The sequence below is a fragment of the Amblyomma americanum genome, chromosome 1, assembly GCF_052857255.1.
Source record: "Amblyomma americanum isolate KBUSLIRL-KWMA chromosome 1, ASM5285725v1, whole genome shotgun sequence".
Lineage (NCBI taxonomy): Eukaryota > Metazoa > Arthropoda > Arachnida > Ixodida > Ixodidae > Amblyomma > Amblyomma americanum.
The window spans coordinates 77,380,219-77,396,793 of NC_135497.1; the positions used below are offsets into that span (position 1 = coordinate 77,380,219).

General features: G+C 47.8%; 1 protein-coding gene across 2 annotated transcripts; it reads left to right on the plus strand.

Annotated features, from left to right (window-relative positions):
- The first annotated feature begins 8,477 nt into the window (after positions 1-8,477).
- LOC144113082 (D-ribitol-5-phosphate cytidylyltransferase-like) lies at positions 8,478-13,784 on the plus strand. Of its 2 annotated transcripts, none has more exons than XM_077645995.1 (3): positions 8,478-9,025; positions 9,122-9,335; positions 12,613-13,784. In XM_077645995.1, exons 1-3 carry the CDS (start codon positions 8,648-8,650, stop codon positions 12,786-12,788), a joined length of 768 nt encoding a protein of 255 aa, XP_077502121.1. In that variant the 5' UTR covers positions 8,478-8,647; the 3' UTR covers positions 12,789-13,784. The 2 variants fall into 2 exon arrangements, with proteins under 2 accessions (XP_077502121.1, XP_077502122.1); XM_077645996.1 differs by lacking the exon at positions 12,613-13,784 and adding an exon at positions 10,850-11,163 and having other exon boundaries at positions 8,479-9,025.
- The last annotated feature ends 2,791 nt before the right edge of the window (positions 13,785-16,575 follow it).

Sequence of the window (16,575 nt, forward strand, 5' to 3'; positions counted from 1 at the left end):
TGTTGTTGTTGTTGTTGTTGTTTTTTTGTTTTTTTTCGTTCTTGTACAATGCGCTCTCACGCTTGTGGACTCATGTCCTTTGTCGCCCTCCCCGTTTCTGCTCCTCATTCTAGGAAATGCTCAGTTGAACGTTATCGCTCGTCCGTGTCGCTCCCGCACTGTATCACATGGCTAAAGTACAGAGAACTAGAGCGCTAAGTGAACTAGAATGTATTTATAGTTCACTATAAACATGGCTATACGGCATAACATCGCACTTTACTATGGAATCCACTTGTGAACTGGACGAAGATGCTTCCGCTAGGTGTTCAGATTTATCGGCAACGGACCAGGTCCTGGATTCTTAGATAAAAATTTTAAATAATGCAATACTGTAAACTACTGTTATGGAAATATTGAAGGTAATGGTCCCTTCTTCGGACGCATAGCAAAATCTTTTTTTTAAGTTTGCCCATCGCTCGCATCGAGTAGTTAAGATAGTCATAGGAAACCAATGGGGAACGTTTTTGACGGTAGCAAAAACGTTAATAATAAAAAATACAAGCCTGCCGAGGGGAGATCTGGGGATATATTGATTGTTAAAGTGAAATCGTACCATATGGCGTTCATGAGCCATTTTCCCGTTGCGCTGGTCCAGAATTTCTGGCCACGAGAAAGCGCCGTGAAGCTCATCGAAAACGACGACCTCGTGCAGCAAAGCAAGCCACAACAGGAGATGTTTTGCAGTCACCCAGGGACGAAAAAACGGGGGCATATATATATATATATATATATATATATATATATATATATATATATATATATATATATATATATATATATATATATATATATATATATATATATATATATATATATATATATATATATATATATATATATATATATATATATATATGGAGGGAGCTAACAGCCACCGAAACCAAGGTGCATAGGGGAATGTTTTTTTTATGTGTTGCGCTTATCAGTGGGATATTATAGTACTTAGATTAATCAATCGCTTAAAGAAAATTACTTACAAAGCAGCACAAAAAACAACCATGCCGGCGGTGGGATCTGAACCCACGACCTCCGAATATCGCGTCCGGTGGTGCTCTTATCAACTGAGCTACGGCAACGGCTGTCCAATCTGCTGCTCTCGTGAGTATTTATGTTCATTGGATGTAAGCGAACCTTGAGAGTGTTCACCAGCACCACCCTCCACCATAGCGGCGGACGTAGCACGTCCTGTAACACCGCGAGTGTGACGTGGAACGTCATCTAACGGCGAGGGCGGAAACTGTGCGAGAGCCCTCTTAAGCTACCTATGGCATCAAGACTGTCAGAACCGAGACCCTCGTTAAGCTATTAGCAGATAAGTTAAATGAAATGAGGGGCCCGTTTGACGAACTTATTAAGGGAGCCAACAGTCACCGAAACCAAGGTGCATAGGGGAATGTTAATTTTTTTTATTAATGTGTCGTCCTTATCAGTGGGATAATAATACTTAGATTAATCTGGTGGGCAGGAGCAGGATAAAAGGAAAACAAATGGAAAATAACAAACGGGAGCTGCTTTCTCAGTTGATGCCGTGGGTTAATGTCCGAAATTTGTGTATGAAATACGATTCCCTTTGTTCTCTTTGGCGGCCTGTTTGAAAACCCGACTGTAGGAGGATGACCCGGATGCTTTCGAATGTATGTTGTGGCAGACATATGTGCATAGAAAAGGGTAGGTTTGGCAGTGTGTGAATGTGGGCCTTGTGGTTGTTGAATCGTTTTTGTTCTTTTCTTGTTTTTCCGTGTTTTCGTTATTTTTTTCCCCTTGTGCTCGAACTTCTCGCTTCCGCAGAAGGAAACCTTTCTTGCTTAAGTCTTCTCGGCGAAAATCCAACCCTCTCCGCCTCTGCTACATGTCTGTCATCTCTGTATTTTAACTTGTTTGAAACCCTGCTCCTTTCCCGTTATGGTGTCTTCGGCTGGTCGCTCCCTCGATCCGGTTAGGATCTGGCAGAGTGGGAGCCGCTCTCGCTCTGAGCGCATAGCGAGACTAGTCAAGCCGAATGGTCAGCGAGTTTTTAGAGCGGAAGCGCAGGAGGCAGAAGGGGGACGTAACTTCCGGAACCACTACGCGGCACTGCTGCTGCTGATGTAAACAGTAGCCGCACGTAAGGTCCCTTGATTACCTTTAGCCGCACGTGGCCGCACACAGTTTGCATCGCGGTCGCCGCTTAGCCTGTGTCGATCGCTACCCCGGCTTTCCGTCCCACGCGACGCTCATGTTTCGAACATCGCCTTGTGGATAGCACTGTCGGTCCTCGTCTGAGCTGCTGCTGGAATCGCTGTTGTCATGCGGCAGCAACACAGACTGCGTTCCTAGCGTAGTTATCCGGCGTTTCTTGGACATTTTGCCTCACACAGCGCGGCACCCGCAAAACACAACACAGCAAGGACTCTACCACTGCGTCAAAAGCCTACACTTGCTTCTGCCTACGCGCAGGGGACGCCGAGGTCTCACACCGCTTTCGCGAAATGGCGGAAGTGGCTCTGCCACGTGGACTCATCTCGGAGCCGCTCCAACTTTTTTCTCGGAGCGCGTCAGAGCGCTCCGAACTGGAGGCGAGCGCTCAGAAAGAACCAGCCGAGTGTAGTCAGAGCGGCCGGTTTCGACCGGACGAATGTGCGGTCGCCTCTCAGAGCGCTCTAGAGCGATCTAAAGCGACCTTTCGAAGACACCATTAGTGAACACTGACACTCTTGAGGTCCGTTCGATTCGCCTGCACTTTGTGAACTGGTTCTCGCGGTGCTGCACTTCGCCATGCGTTTCAGCGGTGCAAGATGGCGCTGTCTGCACGACGCCATTCGTTTCAAAAAAGTGCAGACGTTGGGCAGGTCTATTTCAGGAAAGTGCAGGAAAACTGTGCACCTCCTCAATGGTCGGTGCCGAAATGGTGCAGCTGTAGCCGCCATGGAAGCAGACGACGGCTTTCGCGACGATGGCTTGCGCTTTGCGATAAACGGCGGACATACTCAAATTATTCCACTCGTCGATGACAACAGTGCCCCACACGGGCCCGCCGACTCTCATGGAACGTGAGTGGCCACCCGAGAAGGCGACGACGGAGGTGGGGACGGCGGCCCTCGCCGGCACCTTGCATCTCTCGACCATCGTGCTCTCGACGGACCCGTAACCGGCGTCTATCGATCCTTTCTACTAGTAAAGTTATATTAGTACTCGAAGCTGGTTGTGTTAACTAAAAAGTAAACACGTGCATGCAGCGCATGATGCACGTTGTTGCAACAACCGCTTAGCATGCAAGTCGGCGCGCACGCACCTCAGTCGTGTTCAGTAAAAGAACACACGTGCGTTTCGCTTAGCTGCCGCAAGGTTGCATCGAGACTGATTCATGGCAACACTTCGTTGCGATGTGCTGTTTGAAAATTCTTCACGCGGTTCGGGATGTTGGCGGCCGTTGATTTGGGCGCCACGCTGCTGGCTAGCAGACGACCAGGCCTGCACTCGACCATTCGTTTTGGAAGTAGGCAGCACTTGAACTGCTGGAACTGGCGCTGCACGCTCGCGGCACCGCCACGGCACCGCTGCAGAACTTTACAGAACTGGTGCAGGGAGTGCAGGTGAATCGAACGGACCTTTGTCTTCTCCGTGATGTGTGTGTATGTTTTTCTCAAAGAAACGAAAAAGAGAGAGAGAGAGTTCCTCCTCTCCCTCTGCATTTAAGCCCGTAAATACGCACATCTCTGTATTCAGTCAACTTAAAACCCTGATGAAGGATGGTCCACCGTCTGAAACCGTTGGTAAATAAACCAGTTGTGACCTTTCACTATATATATATATATATATATATATATATATATATATATATATATATATATATATATATATATATATATATATATATATATATATATATATATATATATATATATATATATATATAGTTTGCGTCTTCGTCGCGACTAAACTGGTGGTGTACGTTTCATACTTCACTTACCATATATGCCTTTGCTTTGCAAGATGCAGGTTGAATTGGAATGAAAAGGAGTGGAGAAAGTGTAAACGCAAATACACGAATAAACAAACTGCAACCAACCCGATGACTCTTCACTGGAGTTTTCAGCTTATGCTCCGTTGGCTGAGTCAGCCGAAAACGTCGTCTTTAGCATGTAAAACAGTGCATAATGCCTCAAGGCGTTAGGCGCAGTGAGTCAAAGGAGTGCAAAATCGCGTGCGAAGCTCACCGTGTCGCAACACTCCGAACAATCTCACGCAAAATGTCCCCACACTCTACGTCTGCGTGAGTAGCCTTCTCTGAAGCGAAGGCCTGCTACCTTTTTGACATTGTTAAAATATTCGCTCAACCCATCGTGACGCATGCAACTCCCGCAATCTGACCCACACACTGCTTTGCTCAGCTAAGTGAGGTTTTGCACTGCATTGTGCACAGTCAAGAACAGCCTCCATGTGCTGCCGTACCGCTGTTGCTCTGCAAAGTCCTGACAGCTCTGAAGCGGAACCCTTCGACGTCAGAGCGTTTGGGCCAACTTTTTCGAATTGCGCGACAGCGTCATATATTATACTTCTAAGGAGACAGAGAGGGGAGAGGATGATCCGGCGCAGGTGGCGAATGCCGACATCATCTTGGCCCGCGTCCCTATAGTCCGGGATGCCGCAGGATCCCGCCGCCTCGCGAGCTCAGCATGTGCGAGGGCAGCTTGTGCCGACGCACTCGAGCACTCGAGGAGGAAGGTCTCGCAAGCCTCTTTATTGGGGGTGGAGTGGGGAGGTAAGTGGGGATGGAGCCACGCAAAAGACGATGGACAAAGAAAAGGAAAGGCAGCCCAGCGCCGACTATCAAGTGAATAATTTTTTTCAAGACAAATCAAGAGCGTTCCAAGGGGTGATTTATCTAAGGAGGTATTCGGTGAGTGAAATAAGGAGGTACGACAGATGGGAATATATCGTCAGTCGCAGCAGCCACACTAAAACCAAGGAGGTCCTTGTCTAAAACAGCGCCTCGCCAACAGCGATCGACTCAGGTGTTGGGGCGGGGAATTTTCGCACGAACTACAGCCGTGTACGAGAGTTTGGTGAGGTGCGACAGCACAGACCCGAGAACATGTGGGCTGGGCTTGCTCACGATTCACGAACACCCTATGCGGTGAGTACCCCTGTACACCGGAAGAAGCAGAGAAAGCTGCTGTAGCCTTATCAATCGATCAAACCAATGTATCTTACAAGGTTAGCGACTCCAAAACAGCCATTCTTAATTTTGCCCGCGGACGCGTTCACCCCCCCCCCCCCCCCCCCCCCCCCGCGTGGCGAATATTGAGAATGTGCACCCTAAATTCCAATAGGCGTATTGAGCTCGTGTGGGTGCCGGCTCGCGTACTATGGCAATCCCGGAAATGAGGTCCCCGATAATTTAGCCCGATGACTTATATTTGCCGGGCAAATGGCGACCCCAGACGAGATTTCTCGAGGGACTGGGCATACACGTTCTCAGAACTCACCCAACAAGCACGCCTTGCCCGTCGACGCACGCACGCACGCACGCACGCACGCACGCACGCACGCACGCACGCACGCACGCACACACACACACACACACACACACACACACACACACACACACACACACACACACACACACACACACACACACACACACACACACACACACACACACACACACACACACACACACACACACACACACACACACACACACACACACACACACACACACACACACACACACACACACGCTATGTCGACAAGTCGAACGGTTTGGTTTATGGTTTATGGGGGATTTAACGTCCCAAAGCGACTCAGGCTATGAGGGACGCCGTAGTGAAGGGCTCCGGAAATTTCGACCACCTGGGGTTCTTTTACGTGCACTGACATCGCACAGCACACGGGCCTCTAGAATTTCGCCTCCATCGTTATTCGACCGCCGCGGCCGGGATCGAACCCGCGCCATAACCACTCAGCCACCACGGCGGCTACAAGTCGAACGCGATCTAAAAAAATCTTAAGGACGATTACGATAATAATAATAATAATAATAATAATAATAATAATAATAATAATAATAATAATAATAATAATAATAATAATAATAATAATAATAATAATAATTGGCTTTTGGGGAAAGGAAATGGCGCAGTATCTGTCATATATCGTTGGACACCTGAACCGCGCCCTAAGGGAAGGGATAAAGGAGGGAGTGAAAGAAGAAAGAGGTGCCCTAGTGGAGGCCTCCGGAATAATTTCGACCACCTGGGGATCTTTAACTCTCTAATGCGAAATTTGAGCGCAGCGCAGCTGCAGGTGTTTTGATTTTGCGATATACTGAAGCAAAGAATTTGAGAGATTCGTGTATGTATGTGTGGTTACAAAGCCCTCTTTATTTTCCACGGACACTCTTAAAGTAACCTTTCTCTCCCAGTCTTTCACTGCCATGAAGGCGGCATTTATGGTCGGAGATATGAATGGAGATATGTTCAACAGCGCCTCCTCTGCTCCCCCTAAAGCTACCTTCGCCGCTTTCATTCTCGAGTCAGTATATATTAGTGCTAGGCCAGAAGCTGACCGGAGGTCACGCTTTGATTCTGGCTAGGAGTTTCACAATTAGCGGGATTAAAACTCTGCTTAGAGTGTGATTAATACAAAATATGCCGCAGCTGAGCCGTGGCGCTGCCAGCGCGTGAACGCAGTCGACCGTAGCCAACCGGTCAGCTGAGACGTCACTCATCATGCAGTGGTTCCCTTTGCCCGGAGCAGGAGATATTTGCTGCGACACGTCTACATGTAACCTTCGAGCATTTGTGCCTCGCCATCGTAAAGTATACGCCTCGCTGCACGAGCTTTCACGCCCAGGAATGCGGGTAACACAAAAGCTTCTCGCGGCACGTTTCGTACGGCCCGGCATCAACTGCGATTCCCGACAGTGGACTCGCGAGTGTCTTGCGTGTCAACGTCTCGAGGTTCAGCGTCACACTGTGACACCGTTCGCGATGTTCCCAGTACCAGATGCTCGATTCGATCACATTCATGTCGACTTTTGTCGGACCGTTGACACCTTGCCAGGGCCAAACGTGCTTGCCGAATTGTGTCGACCGTTTCACGCGTTGGGCGGAATATATTCCGATTTCAGACATTACAGCCGAAACTGTTGCTCGCGCTTTCGTCGGCCAGATGCTATGTCGTTTTGGTGTGCTTTCCTCCATTGCAACAGACAGAGGAAGCCAATTTGAGTCTGCGTTGTTCGCCAGTATGACAAAACTCATCGGCACCTCGCACATCAGGACTACGGCCTACCACCCGATGAGCAATGAAATGGTTGAGAGATTTCACAGGCAGCTGAAAACAGCACGCATGGCAAGTGAGCAGTACACTTGGGTGGCAGCATTGCTCTTCGTGCTCTTGGGCATACGCACGGCGTTCAAGGCAGACATCGGATGCAGCGCTGCGGAGCTTGTCTGCGGTACGACGCTACGTCTGACCGGCGAGTTCTTTGAGTCTGGCCAACAGTAAGCCCGCATTTCCGCCGCGAACTACGCATCTCGCCTACGTGACATTATGAACAAGCTCCGAGCTACACCTCTGCGACAGCCCATCGATAGGAGGACGCACATGAGCAACGAACTTTAGTCATGCAGTCACGTATTTCTGCGGAAGAATGCAGTACGACGACCACTGCAAGCACCGCATGATGGGCCATTCAAGGTTCTCCGTCGTGGGCGGAAGACGTTCACTATCGAAATGCGGGGACGGCGGGAGGTTGTCTCGTTGGACAGGGTGAAACCTACGTACATGGAAACGCAGAACACGACGCCCACCTCCACCCCGTCGCCTGGTACCCATACACAAGCGCCTCGTTGGCCTCGTTCCACGGCAGCGGATTCCACCACGGCAGACTGCGGCACAAGACATGCCGCGGCTAAGCCATGGCGCTGACAGCACGTGAACGTAGTCAACCGGTCACCTGACAAGGGGCCGGCATACAAAAGAATAAAACTAGTTAGCACCGAGACTCCAAGCCTCATGCTTCGTCTCTGCTTTCCTCGCGCGCGCCAGCAGCAGCAGCGTCTGACATCGCTCCGTGGCTGCCAATAAAGAAGGTGAATTTTGTATTGCGCAACCGACGTGGCTGTAGCAAAATTCATGCCGCCAGTAAGGTCCTAAATAATAAGCATACCTGAATAACAATAGCTGCCTTCAAGGGCTCACTATTCTTGGGGCTAACTGCATGGAGTTCATGAAATGCAGTACGTTCATTTTAAATTCCCGCGCTATTATGGTGCCGCTTACGTTCCTCGCTAGTGGCGCTGCTGCGGCATGCAAGTGGCCAAAAATTTACGGGACAAAGTTTTAGAATATTCAGCTGCTTTTTAAATATACACTGCGTGCTCTTGCAATCATATCGATTCCAAAATTTTGCACGAAACCACCTACTGGCAAAAAAAAAAAAAAAAGATAGCATGCAGCGCTATTTCGACCAACCAAGGGCAGAAGCGACGAGTGAACGAGGGGCTATTTCGAAGAGTACCGGGCTCGCGTGTATGCACACAGTTTCTTTCGTCTGGTTGGCGCTAATTTATGAGCGAATACATACAATTTCAGTGGATGCAGCAGTCAGGGTACTATGGACCGATCAGAAAAGCCGTTTATGATGGACAGCATAGTGAGCGTCATTTTACCAGCAGCAGGAACTGGCGAAAGGATGAAGATAAAAATGCCCAAGCAGTTCTGTGAGGTGCAAGGAAAACCAGTAATCTGTCACACGATTGGTGCGTTTCTGCAATACAGTTGGATATCGGAAATAGTTGTAGTGTATCCTCCAGATAAGTATTCCCTAGTAGTTAGTACTTTGAATACGGCCGATTTGCTGGAAAAAGTTACGCTCGTGCCTGGTGGTGGGACTAGGCACAGATCCATAATGAACGGCATGAAGCATCTTGAGCAGGATCCTCCGGACATCGTGATCATTCACGACGCCGTGCGACCCATCGTACCAAAACACGTAAGTGTGTTGACGCTTGCTGAGGCTCAGTAACTGATGAGTGGTTCCGCATTAGAATGAATGAAACATAAGTTTGTGGCTTTTTTTTTTTTGCAGGTCTTGGAAGAAGTTGTGCAGGAAGCGAAGCTGCACGGTGGAGCAGGCCCGGTAGTACCTCTTGTGTCGACAGTACTGAAGATTGACGACAAAGGATTTCTCGAAGAGTCACTAGATCGGTCCAGATATGTTGCGAGCGAGACGCCGCAAGCATTTCAGTACCCATTATTGATGAAAGCATATCAGAGGTCTACAGAAGAAGATTACACCAATGGTACAGAATGCCTTGCGCTTTTGCACAGGCACTGCGGGGTAGCACCCAAGTTAGTACCAGGGACTGATGAGCTGTTTAAGGTTACATACAGAAAAGATTTGTATTCTGCTGCAGGAATGATCCAGGATGCACAAAGCACGGCCATACCTCAAGTAGCTGAACGATTCTAATTTCTTCTGCTACAATCGGTGTATGCTAAGGCACAAATTGCAGCACCTATTGTCTACGACATTCTGCAAAACCATGCCTCATTGTCATTTGCTGTCATCACTGGGGTAAAAAAAAAAAGCACAAACCTACCATACTAACTGTTTCATTGTATTTGAGGGGCTTGCTGTACCCATCTTTCTCACATTCATATTTCTCAAACAATGAAACCAGTGAAAGAAATGAGAACACGAGGAAGTACACAAGACAGCACTGTCTGGTGTACTTCCTCTCCTTGTGTTGCCGTTTTTGTTGCTGGTTTCATTATGTTTGATTCACACCAACTAGCTCGCATGGTTACCCTGTCGCTGTTCATATTTCTTGTGTGTCCAGTTTTGTTAATGGGAATTTTTAATGTCCCAAGTTGACATAAATTGTTTAACATTTTTGTCACTTCTGTGCAGCTGTGGTGCGTACATATATTGTGCTGCAGCTGTTCATTGCACCAGTGCAATTTATGTTGCAGTGCAACGTGCTCTGCCATGATTTACTCGGAAAATAGCCAACATAGCTGCTGGCTTTGCTGTGCTTGCATGCTTTGAGGTATGCAATTTTGCATTTGTAAAGGAAAACATCTGAAGCAGAACTGTGGATAGATATACTCGACTCATTGAAACTGCACAAAAACATTTGCAATTTGCATTACCCATGGCCACTTTTATGCCTGGCATTGTTGCTACGTCACCGAGCTTGCCTTCTACTCTACTGACTTTAAACAGAAGTGATGCAGGCTTAAATTCAATCGGTGCATGACAACTGGGATAACCTTTGTGCTGAAGCTGTACTCGCTGATTGCATTGTAAATTAAAATGTGTGTTGTAGCGCTGCTGCCAGCAAGGTGTATGTTTTAGCATCGTGCAATACTCGTGGCTGTCCTCTGTAAGCCTTATTTGAGAGGACTCATTGTGAACCACATATTTGCAGTACTAATCAAGGCATGTTGTACCCATATTGTCCATTTGCACGTAACATCAGCTTTAATGCCTGGGTTAACCCATCTCAACTCATTTACCATGGCCATTCAAATCATTAGTTGGGTGGGCAGCATTAAGCAGCTCCCAGCTCACCGAGACTATCGAGCAAGTCTTCTCCTTCTGCAGTGGTCGCACTCAAAAATGGTGCTCATCATGTGACTGCAGTGTATCGTTCACAAACTTATTTGATGGAAGTGATAGCACAGAATCGATGTCCAAGACTATCAGCCTTAGTTCACTCATATAGAATGGGAGTTCATTCATTATACAAGCACGTTCATTGCAGGAGTAAATATGGTACGCTATGATTGTCCTGTTTTTTTTCTCTTTCAGTCCTCTGCACACTGCCAATGATATGTTTATCCTATGATAAGCCAAAATATTTTAGTTTGATAGCTCAGTAAGTATTAAACACACTGCCACAAAACTGACTTTTTTCCTGGAGCAAGGAAAAAGTGTGTGCCCAGTGTTGCAAATGTACGCCGAATTCTCATTTATAAACAGAGTTTGGGGACAGATTTCCGTGTCAATATGTTCTTGTAAGGAGCAGGAGAGTTTTTCAATAAATGGGTATGCATGGCACCATTTTAAAGATGCTGTGTGGCGCAAGAGGGGGCATGCATATCCAAGTGCCAGCCAGCATTCAACGATTCGTTTCACATCCAGTGGAAATCATTGCTTAAGAATAAGGCAAGATTTGTGGCGTGAAAAATTACTTGTGCTCCTGAAGTCCTGAAGGATGTGTTTTGAATAGCTTACCGATTTCTGGTCAGTAGTAAAACCATGACAGTGGGTATTTCTGCCACTTGTTCTCCGATTGAGAAAGCATACTGAAGCTCGCCATGCTAAAGAATATTTGCATTTCTCCCAATGAAATAATAATGGCCACAACGAATCCAAATGGCTGCATATGAGAGTTTTGCCAGAAAACGGGGTGACAACTGCTGTCCGAGTGAAAGCAACAATGATGGTCCAGCCTGGATGTGCATTTGAAGCACCTTGACCAGTGCAAAGCAGACGGGCACACAGAGAAGGAAGGACACATGCTAAACTTGCAACTGATATTTTGCTATAGTACAGAAGTATTTACGCACACACTCTTGCAGCGCTTGGTGCCACCTACCTGCTGCAGTCATGTCACGTGATAATAGTGTAGAATCTTGTTGATATGAATTCCTAAAATTGTTTGTGGCAGGAGTGCACTGTGTGGAATGTACAGAATATTGGGTGTTCCGAGCAATCTCCTGTGGCACTTTGGATGATGCGAACGCGCGAGCTGTGACTGCACCCTTGAGTACTAAGTGCTGTTGTCACATCGGCGATGCGCGATGGCCAGTCACGTGGTACGCACCGCAAGTAGCGAGTGCGGTGCACGACCCCTACATCATCGACGTTGTGATCGCCAGTCACGTGGTACCTCGCACAATGAGCGGTGGCACGGCACCATAAATAAATAAATCTCTGCCGTAAACAGATCTGCGTGAATGCATTTCCCATGCTTCTGCATATGGATTTTGCTTGTTTTGGATTATAGGAATATTTTTGAGACAACTTGAGATTCGTAACATCGAGATTTCTACATTAATGGTGGACAATAAAATTACAAATGACAGTTCATCAACAAGAAACATGACATTGCTTGCAAACATGAGTAAAGTGGATAAAAAGGCAACAATGGAAATAAAGCAATATCGCAAAATGTTTCTTCTAGATGACCTGTCATTTTTCATCTTGTCTTCCATTATTATCGTGAGATGTGACTGTAGCTGAGAGGTGGCACCAGCAGCGCAAGATAGTCCATGCAAAAAATACTTCTGTTGTAAAACATCAGTTGCAAGTCTAGTGTGCGTACCGCCCTTCTCTATTTTGTGCGTCAAAATGCCTTAAATATAACCAACTAGCCTAAGTAAGAACCTTGGCTGCATATGCACTTTACAAAGGGATGATTCATTGAATGAGGCAGTTGTAGCACATCGGAGGGCTGTGAAAAAATTGGAGGGGACACTTAAGCTCTGCCTGAAGGATATGACATGATAGCGTTAATGAGCTAATGCCCATATATGCAGAATTTGTCATTCTTTACTTTACATTCATAGGCCCCTGGGAGTCCTCGTACCACTCCTTCCATGATGGTGCAGCGGTTAAGGGATGCGCCACTGCCCTGCGATGGCAGGTGCTCCCAGCGGTGGGCCTTGTGCGACCCAGGTTGCTCTTCCCAAGCAACCTCGTGCAATCAACCATTAATTTAGCCGCCACCTGCCAGGGTGGCTAGTTTGCTCACAATCCAGTGGGCAGGTTGTGATGACGGCTCAAGGTCACGTGACTAAGGTAGCCTACCTTGGTTGCTTCTGCGAGGGGTGGCCGTTTGGGCCACCCTACGCCGCCCCATTTATCGCTCACAACGCCGACGGTGTCGGATTTTCTGCACAATGGGAACCCTAACGCTATCACGATAAGAGCCAACGTGTCACAGTTTGGTTTTTGCATTATCTGGAAAAGAACGCATTGGCTAGAGCAGATTGCTGCAAGACCACCACAGTGCCACTGTAACAAGTTGCAAGTGATTGCTTTGCAGTGGCCAAATAGATTTCCGTTGCTAATTCAATGTGCACCTCTAAACTGCTAATGCAATGTGCACCTCTAAGCAAGTACACCACACCCATCTGCGAGATTTTCATTAAAAATGGAACAGAAGAAGAACCAATAAAGCATACGATAGTATGGACGCCGGGACAGGCGGGAGTGGAAGGCAACCAAGCGGTCGACAGGGTAGCTCGAGGGTACACTTTTTACCGAGCTCCCCCCACAAGCGACCTCAAGGAAGCCGAACCTGTCCCTAGAGATTACTCGGCAATCTTAAACCACTACAAGGGCTGCAGGAAACGGTACCCCCCACCACATAAATCTCTCTCCAGGGAAGACTCCGTCGCCTGGAGGCTGCTACAGACGGGCTCATACCCGAATCTAAATACACTCAACAAAATACAACCCACACAATACACAGACAAATGCCCATGGTGCCATGAAACACCCACGCTCGATCACATAACGTGGGCCTGCCAGAAAATAGAGGTGGCACCAAAAATACCAAACCCGAGTGCAGAGCAATGGGAAGGAATGCTCTCCAGCGACCGTCAGGATGTCCAACTAAGGCTGATCCGGCGAGCACAGCTGGCAGCGGCATCCAGCGGAGCCTTGGACTAGGGGCAGACGACCATTGCTAAGAAGACTGACGACACACCTGACTCCGCCAAATTGCTCACCTACTCTCTAGAGCTCAATAAACGTTTTCCTTCCTACATGTTGGTCCTCTTCATAACCGGTGCTAGTTGTAAGAAATTGACTTCATGCCCAGTGTCGCGAGTTCACTACACATCGATTTCCAAAATAAAATGGCACCAAAAAATTTGAGTTCAGATTTTCAGTATGGTTTGGTTGCATTAGCTTATATAATGTGGTAGTTATGTTTTTACTCTCATAATTTGGTCATTATAGGGTTATGCCTAGTTGTAAAACTGCATAAACCCAGTGCAGAGTTTTTAGGCCCGAAGTCAACGAGTTAATGACTTTGCGCATATGCACCTTTTAGTCTGGCGGAGGAAACACGCAGCGTGTGACGCACGCGATGCCGAGATCTGACCATGTCGGATCTCAGCCCCAGCGCAGGTGTGGTGGTGCCCTGTTGCCTTACCTTTCCCGCACCCCCAAGAAGAAAGCACGCTCCCGCAAGACTGCTTCCCCACAGTTTTGCGCAAAGGTGCGCAGAAGACATATTGTGGTGGGTGCGGTGGCCAAATGTTTCGGGGAAACCCCCTTGGGTGTTTCCTCTAAACATTTAACCAACACTGTTCCAATATGCTCTTGCCCCACCATATGCTAGCATTCCCGGTTAGCTCAATTATCAGGAGCGGACATGCGTTTCACTCACATGAGAAAATAAGAACTGTTTCAAGGAACACACCTGTCCCATGAAGCTGATAACTTAATCTCCAAAACATAGCTCCTTGTACACTTCACGCAACTTAAATATGATTTCTTTGAAGTAACCTCGAACAGACCGCGCATCTTCTTCACAGTGCCATACAGCCATCCTGCTTCGCCAAATACTAGGTCCGTTCGATTCGCCTGCACTCCCTGCACCAGTTCTGTAAAGTTCCGCAGCGGTGCCGCGAGCGTGCAGCGCCAGTTCCAGCAGTTCAAGTGCTGCTTACTTCCAAAACGAATGGTCGTGTGCAGGCCTGGTCGTCTGCTAGCCTTGGTGTCGCCACCAAATTGAAGCCAGCAGCGTGGCGCCCAAATCAACGGCCGCCAACATCCCGAACCGCGTGAAGAATTTTCAAACAGCACATCGCAACGAAGTGTTGCCATGAATCAGTCTCGATGCAACCTTGCGGCAGCTAAGCGAAACGCACGTGTGTTCTTTTACTGAACACGACTGAGGTGCGTGCGCGCCGACTTGCATGCTAAGCAGTTGTTGCAACAACGTGCATCATGCGCTGCATGCACGTGTTTACTTTTTAGTTAACACAACCAGCTTCGAGTACTAATATAACTTTACTAGTAGAACGGATCGATAGACGCCGGTTACGGGTCCGTCGAGAGCACGATGGTCGAGAGATGCAAGGTGCCGGCGAGGGCCGCCGTCCCCACCTCCGTCGTCGCCTTTTCGGGTGGCCACTCAAGTTCCATGAGAGTCGTCGGGCCCGTGTGAGGCACTGTAGTCATCGACGAGTGGAATAATTTGAGTATGTCCGCCGTTTATCGCAAAGCGCAAGCCATCGTCGCGAAAGCCGTCGTCTGCTTCCATGGCGGCTACAGCTGCACCATTTCGGCACCGACCATTGAGGAGGTGCACAGTTTTCCTGCATTTTCCTGAACTAGACGTGCACGTCTGCACTTTTTTGAAACGAATGGCGTTGTGCAGACGGCGCCATCTTGCACTGCTGAAACGAATGGCGAAGTGCAGCACTGCGAGAACCAGTTCACGAAGTGCAGGCGAAACGAACGGACCTACTGTGCAGGCCAAGAAGGAAGAATACATCGCATTTATAAAGATCCGGCTCAACGTCCAGGAATTGTATCCCACACGGCATCAATAGTGAGTCTTTATTGTCTGCTGGAGCACGTCCCAAAAAAGCAGCACATCCCAACAATCAAAAAAGACATGTTCTATTAACTCTTGTTTGTGATACAAGCAGTCAGCTCCCCATGGTAAAAACAATCCCTTCTCCTCCATCCATATTTTAACCAGCAATGTACCAGAGTGCAACTTGAAGAAAAATGTCTTCACACCTGCTGGCACCACCATTTTCCATACTCTTTTTAAAACATTTCCTCTTTGGCCTCCACTATACAGAGATCAATACAATGGCTCGGGGAAGACACAGTCAAGCAAATCTTTTAGCAATTTCTTGCGCATGGCACTTGAAAAGCATTCCAAACTGAAGCGAGCATTCAGAAACCGGAAAGCAAAGATCAGTTCTTTCAAAAAATGACTTGCATTGTATCGCGTCGACAGTGGAAATAACATAGTTTGGCAAAGCCGAAGAAAGCCTCACTGGAATAAAAGTCTGCAGGAAAGGGATATTTGAGAGTGCAGTGCAAAACATAGTGACCCATTGTAAACTGTCGAAACAGGCAATATAGAAAAAAAAAAGTCCCGGTTAGCTCAGTTGGTAGAGCAACTGCTCTGGTGAAGCGATGGTCCCTGGTTCAAACCCTGGACCAGGCCGAATTTTTCTTTAACTACGAAGTTTCTGTCGAAGCTGTATAGCTTTCCTCTGTAGCTGTATGGATGCGCTTGGGTGGATGCCAAGGAGTAATTTGCTCCCTTATTAGAAGGATTTTATATACTTTTCTTTCCGCGAGAGAGCTGCGCGGATGCCCAGTAAGAACCATTGCGCGGGGTCACCGTGGACCGCGGTACCTGTGAAAGTTCGTCTTAACCGAAGGGCATGCGAAACAGTTTGTTTTAAGTGTTTTTTTTTTTACACAGAGTCCTATGGGAAACCAACGAAACGGTCTCACATTATTCATCCAATGAGTTCCGTCTTTAAGGG